Below are 12,078 nucleotides of genomic sequence, written 5' to 3'. Positions count from 1 at the left end.
TTCAAGTTCCTCAAATAAGTAGAAGAAATTCAGATAGAAAAGCATCCAAGAAACCAGTAATTTTGCTAAATATTCTCTCTACACCATTGATGCCAACCTGGACCTGGCATATTTCATTCTGCTCCTTTTTCAGCGCCCATCCGGCCCACAAAGGCCAGCAAAGATCTGCCAATTTAATTTATCAATTGATTGCGCTTTACAAACCGCACAAGCTTTTCTGTCTAGTAAGTTTCCAGGAACATGATAAAATTCTCCCTCAAACTTAACAAGAGAAGAGAAGATGGTACCACACAATACATGTGAGCTTGAATGCATTCATTGGCAGGAAACAAGCCTGGGGGAGAAGGCCAAGAGATCAGTTGAACATTTCAGAAGAGCAGCAGCGGCTTCTTGTCTGGCAGAGAGAGAGTTTCCCGATCCCAGATGGGGAAAGCATTGATGCGACTAAATTCTCCCTTCTATTTTATTTCTCTCTTCACTACTCCTTCACTCCTAGTCGCTATTATTCAGGCAGTACAGAGATGGTTATTGCGTGTTTTGAAAAGTTCTTTAAGAGATTCTCACTGGATATCTAGTTCGACCTTGGTTCTCAAGCAGGATCGTAACATGTTATTTCACAATTTCAAAACTCAAATATTAATATTGAATATAAAGAAAAAGCCACTAATTTAAGAATGACAGTCGTAAGAATTTTCAAATGACTTTAGGAAAAATGAACCAGCTTGTTACCATTTACTGCTGGCTCAAGGAGCTGCTCAGTCTTAAGAGCACGAAGGGCTTCAATAACTAGTGGGTGGGACGCAAGTACAGATGCTGGAATCCTGAAAACTCATGAAAAAAGCCATGTTGATTTTCTCATAAAAAAACACACTGAAAAGCATTAAGCTTCCCATTTTCAATGACAAACGATGTCGCCCAGTCATTCTGTCATCCATAGGCACCAGAGACAGAGAAAATACGTCACGTATGATCTATTCAAGGATAATGAAGATATTTACTGTTGCATATCCGAGTTTCACATCATATTATGGCTTCTTTGAGCTTCAGGCACAAAGACGGGGACGGTAAATAGCATTCCTAATGAATCTTACAAATAAGATCCTCTGAGAAAAAATGCCCCAGAGTAAATATTAAATCTAGGAGAAGAGAAACTAACCCCTTGCTCAGCCGAAGCCATGATGCAAATGCTTCAAGTACCTGCCAGCACATGGTATACACCTATTTTTAGTATTCAATTTACAGTTACTCCCATGAACATGTAAAGGGAAATGATAAGCTTCACTCTTTATAGTTTAAATGAAGTGACACAGGGATGTAAGAAAAGAGGATCTGATAAATTTTACCTTCAGAATTCCATTTAACTTAGGTACCAACGTAGTTCCAAGAGCCTATTATTCAACTAATCTTTTTGATTTTATTCATGCCGTGTTAAACCGAGGCATCCTTCCCTGTATTTTTTTATTTCATACCAGATAACTTAATTTATAGTGTTTTATTATTCTGGGCCCATTAGTGACTTACTCCAAATGGTTCATTCACCTGTAACTGGTTTTTAGTCAGCGGTCACTGAGTTACGAATTTGAGATTCTTATTTTCAAACCCTAGCCTTCCACTGGTGCATCCAGAAGCGCACTAATTGAATATTTTATTATCTACTAATTGAATAGGGCATCATCAAAAGAATTCAATTTGAATTTCATTTCTTTAAAATAAAGGGATTCAGAGGCATTACTTCAAACCTCAGGGTCAAAGTTGGAATAACACAATACACGCTATAAAGACCTGTCGAGAGAAAAAAGTAGCCATAAATTGCATCCATATTCTGGGCCGAGGACGCAAGCATAGTTTGCTGGGGACCATAGCAAGAGCTACAATTTTGAAATTGTTTGTACTTGAAGAAAACAAACGTAGTAAAGGGGTCATCTTCACAAAACTCGTTCCAAATGGAGCAACTGGCAAATTTTTAGTCTTGTTTTCAAGGCAATCAATGATGCAAGGATATGTTGATGGACTTAAAGCCATATGTAGGCAGATTGATACTGTCAGTCCGCCGGGATGGCCCATTGCCTAGAAGATGTGAGTAGGAGCTGCACCAGAGGATATTTGTATCAACTATGTGGCATACAACCGTCACACCCAACAAAAAATGATACTTTGCAGGGAGACCTTGAAGAAGCAATATACAAGCACTTTTCTCCAAGATATGGTTTACCATAAACCATCAGATCAGCATGCAAGCTGATAAAGTTTTTATATGGCCTTTTCTTTGAAGAAGATAAGGAAGATTGCCCAAAATCGGTGACCCATCCCATGTGATAAATAGATATGACCATTTAGTACACATAAAGCCTAAAGGACCACAGTGCCCTCTGGGTGCGGCCCTTTAAACCATGCAGAGGTGAGACTCACCCCTGCTTTGTTGATCAGAGATCCACTATGAGCAATTGTGCTGGACAAACTGGTTGGAGAGCTTGGTACGGATGATATTTATGCATCCGCTTGAGGGGAAGTGCTAAAAATCCCCTATTTCTGTTTTTTGCATAGCTACCCCTGGTGAGCTTTGTTAGTCTGGATGGCTCATACTGGGCCTCTGTCACGAAGCCCAGAAGCGCCTTCTGTATAATTGTGTTTTTAGACATCTGATGAAGAATCATTTCAGCAGTAACATCACAGTCTTGGGTTCTTGGAGAACATAGCAGCAAACGTCTCTTTTGCAACAATCATTAATAAATCTGTGTGCCACGCAAATTTCTGAATCATCAGAATATGACACGTGCATACACTACACCTTTTCACAGGTTTCACAGAAGCTCTCTCTTTAAATAACGGAAAAGGAGCATAGTTTATCGATACCAAGAATATGAGTTTCTCTTAAATTTAAGTGATTACAAAGGATTGATTTTTTAAAAACATCAAGGGAGAAAAAAGCAAAGCAGAAATAGATAATAATTCTGAGTTCAAAACTGACCTGTTCCCTAAGTTCTTCAAACCTTACACAGGCAGCCAAAAGATTGAGAGCGATTTCCACAGAGGAAACGAGTTCTTTCTCAAATAGACGACGTTTCTCAGGACGAACAGCAATCTTATGGCTGAAGGCTTCCTGGTTTTGGGAAACGCTTCTTTCAGTTACTCAGATAAAAGATGTTGTGATGAAAAGCATGAAATAGGCATAAAATAACTTTTCTTGAGGATCCAACAAAGGATGGAACGGGGAAATGAAGGCCATGATCGATTAGTACTTTTTGTACTGATATACACAGCCTATATCTTTGAGATTTCTATTATTCTGTTGGTTTTCTTATTACAGGTGATCTAAACGATACAAGCGCCCATAGTAGTGGAACTCATCGAAAACAAAAGATATTAATGTTCAAAGGCATGGCAAGAAAATCAAATGCTCCCAATGAAGAAGAAACAAAATGAGACGAAGATTTCTGTAATGTTTCCAGAGGAAACGGACAGATTTGGTTCAAATACAAATACAAGTTGCAGAATAAATTTTTGAAGCGTAAATTTGAACACTTGCAGGTTTTCATCGCAGATACAAACATGGCGTGCCTAACACATAAAATGGATTAAAAAAGTGACAAATTAATAAAGTGACAAAAAGTGACAAATATAGTAAAGAAAATTAATAAAATGTTTAAGTTGGAAAGGCTTTGACTACCACACTGATTTCTTAACCCAGGTACTTTTTCAAACCCTAAAAAAAAGAAAGGGAAAAGGAAGATTTATAGTGCACCGGCAGCTGGGCACCATGTATGAGACACATTCATACCATAAAAATAGTAAATGTTGGGAATGTTCTGATCTCTACAGTGGCATTCTGCCGGTTGAATTTATTCAAGCTCACAGCAAAATCGCAATAGGAATATAAACTGAACTAATCCTGTAGTATATTTGTGCTCATTGTCTTTCAAATGATATAATATATCTAATGAAGACAGCACATTGAACCTGCAGCTATGTTTGCCCACGGCTTCGATATGTAACCACATCCGCCTCTGAAAATACCAATGGATTGAACTCTACTGATCAAACAATCTAGTTTTCACTAATGGGCATTCAGCCGACAATTCATCCCACCCGTATTGAAAACTGAGTAAAAAAAACTTGAGGGGTTGTAATGGAATTTAGAAAAGTGAGTAAAGACATAGTCTCATTAAGTAGATGTCTTGTGATACTTCTGATGGAATATCCCCAAAACATTTAAGACGCTAGTATTTTTCCAGTGTAAGGCTTAATTAGGATGGTAACAAAATCAAGGTGAGAATAAGTCAGAAGCCCCCCCTCACAGTATATCAACCCTTATCAGCTTGTCAGAATGAGTCTTCATCAGCATGGCAACGAAACCCAAGATCAGAGAGTATCTCAGAAGCGCCGACATGCCATGACAGTACCCTAACTTTTGGGACCTCATATCTACATGGTGAAAACTAATAATGGCATCTGTCAGCAGTGCATGATCGGAGGGGAATAGAATGGAGAAAAAATGAAACATAAAAAAGTCGGAAGGTGAGTATTACTCAGCATTACCTGCGGCAAGACAGTGAGTAATTCCAAGAAACTGGCGATATGCTCCGGAAACAGGTTCATTTCTTCTTTTATCCAATTGATGATCCCATCTTTTCCCCAGTCTTCCTTTGAAACATGTACAGCAAGAGCGGAAATGGCAATGCTTATCTGGAATAAGCATTTTACTAGCATTTATTATGAGAAAATATTCAAAACAATATTTCTATGAGCGAAAAAATGCTGATTAACCTGTGTTCGAACTTTAGGAGGTCCCTTAGAGAACTTTTTCAGCAGTTTCTGCAGCCACCAAATTATTTTATCCAGTTAATTGACACAACAAACACATTCACACAATAGAGATGGCAAAATGAGAGAAGACGAGTAAAAGTCATCAGTAAGTTTTCCTTTAACTGTATAACAAAGCTACAGGATCGTAATAAGAACCATCAGTAAGTTTCCCTTCATCGACCCTTTTTGAAACTATGCCCAGAAATTTTTGAATTTCTCATTTTTCCTTCTTATTTTCATCTCATTTTCAAGACGTATTTTGCTTAGTAAAAATTCCAATATTTGTTTAGAGTTGTTACTCGCTGAGTTAATGCATACCTTATTCCAAATATCTCAAACTTTAGGGGTTTTTCATGGCCTCTACGCCAAAACGATAATGCAAAGTTTAAACTGAAGCAATGTTAAATTTTCTATTGTGCTAATAATACCACTTTGTGTAAGTCAACCCCCAATACATAGCACAGAACAAAACATCCCGGAGCAAAATCTTAGATTTTACTTGAAAAACTGTGGCACGAAAAAGCTCACAGAAAAGCGCACCATACTAAGATAAATTGTTTCTTTCATCATTTCGACGAAAATTTAAAATTTTGATATAACATGTTAAAAATGAGCAGCAAAAGACAGGTGCGAACCATGGGAAAGAACAAAATAGTTGAAGACAACTGAAGGAATACAGACATCAAAAAATGTTTACGGGTTGAGATGATTGAACGCAAATAATTTCATCAAAGGATTCAATTAAAGAACCAGATGAAACCGGTGAAACACGCTGATGAAACTAACTAATACGGGATTAGAGCAATCAATTCTAGGCCGAAACTAATTAATCCAGCTAAGTCTTCTTGGAATCACTTACATACAACGACACCTGCAACGGTTTGAAAGCTTCGGATGGTAGCTCTTCAAAATCTCGTTGAACCTGAAACTCGCAACAACAACAAAAAAAAGAAGATAGCCAAAAATGAAACTTGATTAAAAGCATAACATTCATCAGAAAGCAAAATATCACCTTACTCCTTAAGGTCTGGGAACAAAAAATGAGAGACTCCATATTACTGCTTGAGTCATGGAGTATACTATCGGCAACCTGTGCAAATAAATAGAACTCACTCCACCATTTCTAGAGAAAAATGTACCAACTTTTCTGATTTTAATAGCCGGGCAGTTGTGCCACTGAAACGTCTCATTGAAAATTAGAACAGTAATTTCATTCAGAAAAAATAGCAAATATCAGATAAGCCATAAAAAACTTCATTCTTCCCTTTCGTCGATGCTAAGAAAATTCTGAGAAGACAATGAACGGGTCCTCATTATATACAATCGACTGTCGGAATTGCCCCAAATCGGAAGAATGTTGAGTTCCCCTGGACTTTAACATCACTCCCGACGTAGAAACTGAACATATGAATACTCACCCCACACGCCGTTGCGAATTATCATACACTAAACCAGATACGAATTAGACTATTACATCAATAGTTGACGATCCCCTGATCAGGGATAGTCAACTAAAAGAGCTGACGCGGGCACGGCCATTCTAAACTACTCCGGGTGCCTCACATCTATAATCGTATAAGCAACGGCAAAACGACAAATTTTCATCCAAGAATCCATTTTTCTTCCAAATTCGGGTGAAATCAAACGATTATGTACCCATTAAGACGGCGAGTGATCAGATGGAGGAGCCAATAAGAGGGTTACCTGCCAGGCATCGAGAGTGCGCTGGAAATCCTGAAGCCAGCGATCAGCCCTGATTCGGACGGAGTCCTCCGGGTGATGATAAAGAGCGTTCAACGCTTCCTTCACCGTGTTCTGCAACTCCATGGATTCGCCAGCACGCCCGTTGCACCGGGATTTGCCTTTCCCTTGTGGGTCGATCAAGCTCAAGTGAACGGCGCTATGCCGATGGAATGGAGCTGGATACAGTAGTGGCAACTGGGAAGCGTTGTCTCTTTCTCTCTCTACTATCTCCTATCTCTCTCTCTATGTATCTCTCTCTCTTCCCGCCCGCGGCTGGATTTGGAATCTTGCTGGTTCGATCTCTCTCTCTCTCGGGAATATTGAAGGGGAGACTAGAAGCGACCGTCCTCGACGGAGAGCCGTTAGATGCGAGATGGCGACTAGTTTCGAGTTTGGACGGCCAGATTAGACTGGCAAGCAGGGATCGGATCGGGTCGGCTCGGCTCGGGTCGGCCCATCTATCTCCCTCTATCTCTCTACCTCTCTCTCTATCTCTCCTCTTCCACCTCTCTCTCCCTCCACCTCTCTCTCTTTGCCTCTCTCTCTACCTCTCCTTCTACCTCTCTCTCCCTCTATCTCTCTATCCATCTCTACCACTCTCTCCCTCTCTCACTATCTCTCTATCCGCCTCTACCTCTCTCCCTCTCTCACTCTCTCTATATCCACCTCTACCTCTCTCTCCCTCTCTCACTCTCTACCTATCCACCTCTACCTCTCTCTCCCTCTCTCACTATCTCTCTATCCACCTCTCCCTCTCTCTCCCTCTCTCACTCTCTCTCTCTCCCCCTCTCCCTCTCTCTCCCTCTCTCACTATCTCTCTATCCATCTCTACCTCTCTCTCCCTCTCTCACTATCTCTCTATCCACCTCTACCTCTCTCTCCCTCTCTCACTATCTCTCTATCCACCTCTACCTCTCTCTCCCTCTCTCGCTATCTCTCTATTCACCTCTACCTCTCTCTCCCTCTCTCGCTATCTTCTATTCACCTCTACCTCTCTCTCCCTCTCTCACTATCTCTCTATCCACCTCTACCTCTCTCTCCCTCTATCTCCCTACCTCTCTCTATCTCTCCATTTCTACCTCTCTCCCTCTATCTCTCTCTCTATCTCTCCAAATCTGCCTCTCCCTCTACCTCTCTCTCTATCTCTCCATCTCTCCCTCTCTCTCCCTCTATCTCCCTACCTCTCTCAATCTCTCTCTATCTCTCCATTTCTACCTCTCTCCCTCTATCTCTCTCATTCTACCTCTCTCTCTATCTCTCCAAATCTGCCTCTCCCTCTACCTCTCTCTCTATCTCTCCACCTCTACCTCTCTCTCCTCTACTTCTCTCTCCATCTCTCCTCCTCTACCTCTCTCTCTCTCTATCGCTCCACCTCTACCTCTCTCTCCTCTACTTCTCTCTCTATCTCTCCTCCTCTACCTCTCTCTCTATCGCTCCACCTCTATCTCTCTATCGCTCCACCTCTACTTCTCTCTCTATCCACATCTACCTCTCTCTCTATCTCTCTCTATCTCTCTGCCTCAACCTCTCTCTCCCCCTACCTCTCTCTCTCTCTATCTCTCCTCCTCTACCTCTCTCTCTATCTCTCCACCTCTATCTCTCTCTATCTCTCCACCTCTACCTCTCTCTCCATCCACCTCTACCTCGCTCTCTATCTCTCCACCTCTATCTCTCTCTACATCTCTCTCCCTCTACCTCTCTCTCCCTCTACCTCTCTCTCCCTCTACCTCTCTCTCCCTCTATCTCTCCACCTCTACCTCTCTCTCCCTCTACATGGGCTACTTTTTCAATATCTGGGAAAGTTTTTTTTTGTATATATTGTGAGACCCACAATCATAGCATTATCATTATTAGAGGAAAAAGATCCCAAACTTGGAGTGAATATTTTTTTACTGCTTTCCTTATTCTTACCTTGTAGTAAAGAAGACATTTTAATCGAGACAAAATAATGAGCAGGTGCTAAATCTCGAATGCCAAATTTCTCTTGCAAGTGAATTACTAAGTTTTCAGTTTCATAGAAATTGGTAAAAATAATTAAGTTGTCGTCAACATAAGTCAGAATAAAATTGGGATGAGTATGGCAAGGTTTGAACCAATGAAGCCAAGAATTGAGATTTAAGCTGGCAGTTTATTATAGCAAGCTACCATAGCTTTTTCAAAAACATATATTGATTTCTTCTAGTGAGATGCATGATCGGGATAGTAATAATGTTTTTTAAGAAATAAAAACCTCCATGTCGGTTTTATAATCATAATAACTAAATTCCATGTATCATTTTCAATCAGAACCTGAAAATCTGTTTCCATGGCTTGCATTTAGTTATCATTTCTCGATGTCTATGCTTTAGTGATGTGCAGTCATCATAGACCATAATAGTCATTTATAACGTTTTTCTCATTTCTCAGATATTTGATTGTATGATCTTCCTGAAAATTTTAAGATCTACACCTTCTAGTAGGTAAACATCCTTAAGATGTTTTGTTTTCAGTTCAACTTCTAGTTCAAACGGGTTGATATAGACTGCAAGAGATGGTTTTGTTTCATTCTTCCTTTTGGAAGATAATAATTAATCACCAGATAATGATTGTTCGTAAGGTAAGTATGAGGCATTATAATTTTGATCGAAGTAGACCCTTTGTTTCTTATTCTCAGAAGATTCAAAACTAGATTCTTGTGTATTTCTGATGCATATCGAGAGTTGCGTATTGTAAATTAATTTTCATGGGTTTATAATTGTTTTAATTGGATTATATCCAAGTAAACCTAGTTTTGTATTAGTTTTTGAAACATGTAAAAAAAGAAAAGTATTTTCATATTAAATAACATGTCATAAAATTAAGAACTCAACTGTTTGTAAACAAAGATATCTGTACCATTATGTACACATCTATATCTTATAAGTACACATTTTTCTAATCAGGCATCTCGTTTATGTTTCATAGTACATCTAAAATATGGATAACGTAAGCTTCCAAAATTTAGCAATTTTTAATCAAGTGATGTTTTTAAAATCATTTTATGTGGAGATTTATTTTGAACATTCGTATCATTTTGTTAATGAGACATGCAGTAGTTCGTACATCTTCATCCCTTAAAAGTTTTAGGCATAGTAGCTTGATGAAGCAATGTGTAATGTTGTTTGCACACGATGTCTATGCTTTATTCTTTGCAGTAGGTCATAAATATGGATAACAAAGGCATCCAATTTTTTTAACCAGTATTAAGAAACTAATTGTTTAAAATCATTTTATTATGGGGTGTGTGGATAAGACATTTCATAGATGACGCCTTATGTTTTAAAGAATGAGTGAAGAGATTGAGACTCTTCCCTCCAATCTAACTGAAAATACTAAATTTTGGTGGATAATTTATTTGCCACTGATTTCTGGCAAGCAATAAATAGTAATAGTAAATCATTTTCTTCTTAAGAGGATAAATCTAGGTAAATTTATAAAAATCATAAACAAAATACATAATATGAGAAATTAGAATGTGATATAATAGTTGATGGTCTTCATAATTCTGAATAAATCATTTCAAGTGGTTTTCGTGAACTATGGCACATAGGAGATAATATAATTAAATAAGATTTAGAACTAGTATATGACTAAAACATATAGTGTTTATTAAACTATCCATATTAAAAGATATAAAAATCAAAAGTGGGGAGGCCAAAGACGTGTGCCAAGTTTCAAAAGAACTCTTTCTCTGAGGCACGATGTGGGATTGCATGGATGAGGCTCCAGGAAATAAATTGTTGTGTTCTATGCCTTGGTTTGTCCATGGAAAACATGTTTATATGGATGTGGAAGCGTGTCGATCCATTCACAATCAATCTGTAAAACGAAACATTGAATGTACCTTTTGGGGAACTCGTTCCACCCTTGACTTTGCCGCTCCGAGATCGTTCTCAAGCCGTTTATGCGTCCGGCCTCTAGAAGTATCCACACGATCACTCGACGCTTGGATCTCCACGTCTTCCTCTTCAATTTTTCTTGAAAATCTAGAAGATCTCCTCACCATGAAGACACTCTCCCTTGGATGAGTGGAGAAGAGAATGGAGAAAAGGGAAGGGCTTTCAAATCAGCCTTGCATGGGTGCTTAAAATGAGACCCCTTTCCCTCTTTATATTTCACTTAAGATTTTTCTCAAAAACCCAACAAAGTAAAATATATTCACCAATGCCCCTATGATCTTATGTGTGTGACCCTTTAGGCCCATGTATCATTCTAGTTAATAACTTTAATGGCCCAATAAACATTATTGGCCAACCTTATTTATTTACTATATCAACATATAGATTGATTAACTAAGGATCAATTTAACCAAATAGATAGGTTAAGTTTCTAGCCCGTGGGATGCCAAGTTACACCTCGTGCTCTAGAAGATACCGAGTAGTTTTTGAACTCTCTCATGGAATATTTACCATCATCGGTTACCGTATATGTATAATCCATCATCCGCGCGAGACTCTCGAATGACTTAGGGTATGGCTTATCGTCAAAACCTAATCTGTCATTCGATTAGTACCAATGCGTAACGGGGACATTGGATAATGCCTTCTCCAATATCCTCACTACCCTGGCCAAGTATTTGCTGCATCGTCTTCCTTGAGTCAGTCTCCTCTTATGGTGAGGGCGGATGATCCCGTCTTGACCACTCAATCACGTCTATGTGTTTCTTACTACATCCGAGCTATGACTTGTTTGAATCCCATGATTATAGGCTCGTAAGTCGAAGTCAAAATGTAGATGTCCATCTGCGAGCTGTCCTTGGTGTCTTAGGTCAATGGATTACTTATGCAACCATGACGTGAATCAACCTGATTGATGTTTAGGTGTAATACTGTACAAGAATTCCTACAGATGAATTCAGTGAATTCTTTCTCCAAAGAGCACCCACTATTTGTCCTTAGTGTCACCACACTAATTGCCACATTATCACCTATACTTATCATATCTTCCTGTTTGATAATAATCTTTAGCATCAATTCATATTCCATATAGTTTTTATTTTATTTTTCAAAATTTTGATGATTTATGCATGAGTAAGACAAAGAAGATAATGAAAATATTTTAATTTTCTTACCCTTCGTTCGTAAAATAGTTTTTTAAAAAGAAGAAAATAATGCTAGAAAAAGGGGTTTGAAGCAGCCTCAACCGCTAGGGACTAAGGCACTCATTGCTGGAGTCACACAATCACAAGTGCTAAGTTGAAGCTGGCAGCATCCATGCATCTGCAAGTGCTAAGCTAGAGTAGGCCCCAACCATGCATCTGCACAACCTTGTACATCTAATCTGATCTTTGATGTCATGGTCCTATTTTATCCCATTTTTATTTCTCATGAGGAGCTACTTTTTATTGATGGCGCTAGTAAAGACTCATGTCTCTTACCTTTTAAATGATGTGGAGAGTTATAAATGGTTACATAGATTTTTATTACATAATTGAACAGCAATTTTTACCATGATTCTAGAGCTCAAGTTTGATTGGGGTGCGAAGTTTCAAGCTCTCTCCCTGCATTTGGAGCT

The 12,078-nt window shown here is 38.9% G+C and overlaps 1 protein-coding gene across 2 annotated transcripts in view; it reads right to left on the bottom strand.

The window, feature by feature from the left end:
• Positions 1-6,831, bottom strand: part of MOS14 (ARM repeat superfamily protein) — a 40,203-nt gene extending 33,372 nt beyond the window's left edge. The window contains exons 1-8 of one of the 2 annotated variants that reach the window (XM_078571732.1): positions 6,508-6,831; positions 5,816-5,893; positions 5,663-5,725; positions 4,765-4,812; positions 4,537-4,683; positions 2,969-3,100; positions 1,157-1,197; positions 730-821 (exon numbers count right to left, since the gene is read on the bottom strand). In XM_078571732.1, the coding sequence (XP_078427858.1) occupies positions 730-821; positions 1,157-1,197; positions 2,969-3,100; positions 4,537-4,683; positions 4,765-4,812; positions 5,663-5,725; positions 5,816-5,893; positions 6,508-6,630 (724 nt within the window). In that variant the 5' untranslated portion in view covers positions 6,631-6,831. Of the gene's footprint in view, positions 1-729; positions 822-1,156; positions 1,198-2,968; positions 3,101-4,536; positions 4,684-4,764; positions 4,813-5,662; positions 5,726-5,815; positions 5,894-6,507 lie in introns of those variants that run through there. The other variant, XM_078571734.1, reaches the window with a different exon arrangement.
• Positions 6,832-12,078: the final 5,247 nt, after the last annotated feature.

The sequence above is a fragment of the Wolffia australiana genome, chromosome 2 (genome assembly GCF_029677425.1).
Source record: "Wolffia australiana isolate 7733 chromosome 2, ASM2967742v1".
Lineage (NCBI taxonomy): Eukaryota > Viridiplantae > Streptophyta > Magnoliopsida > Alismatales > Araceae > Wolffia > Wolffia australiana.
This window is presented reverse-complemented; position numbering and strand designations above follow the sequence as displayed.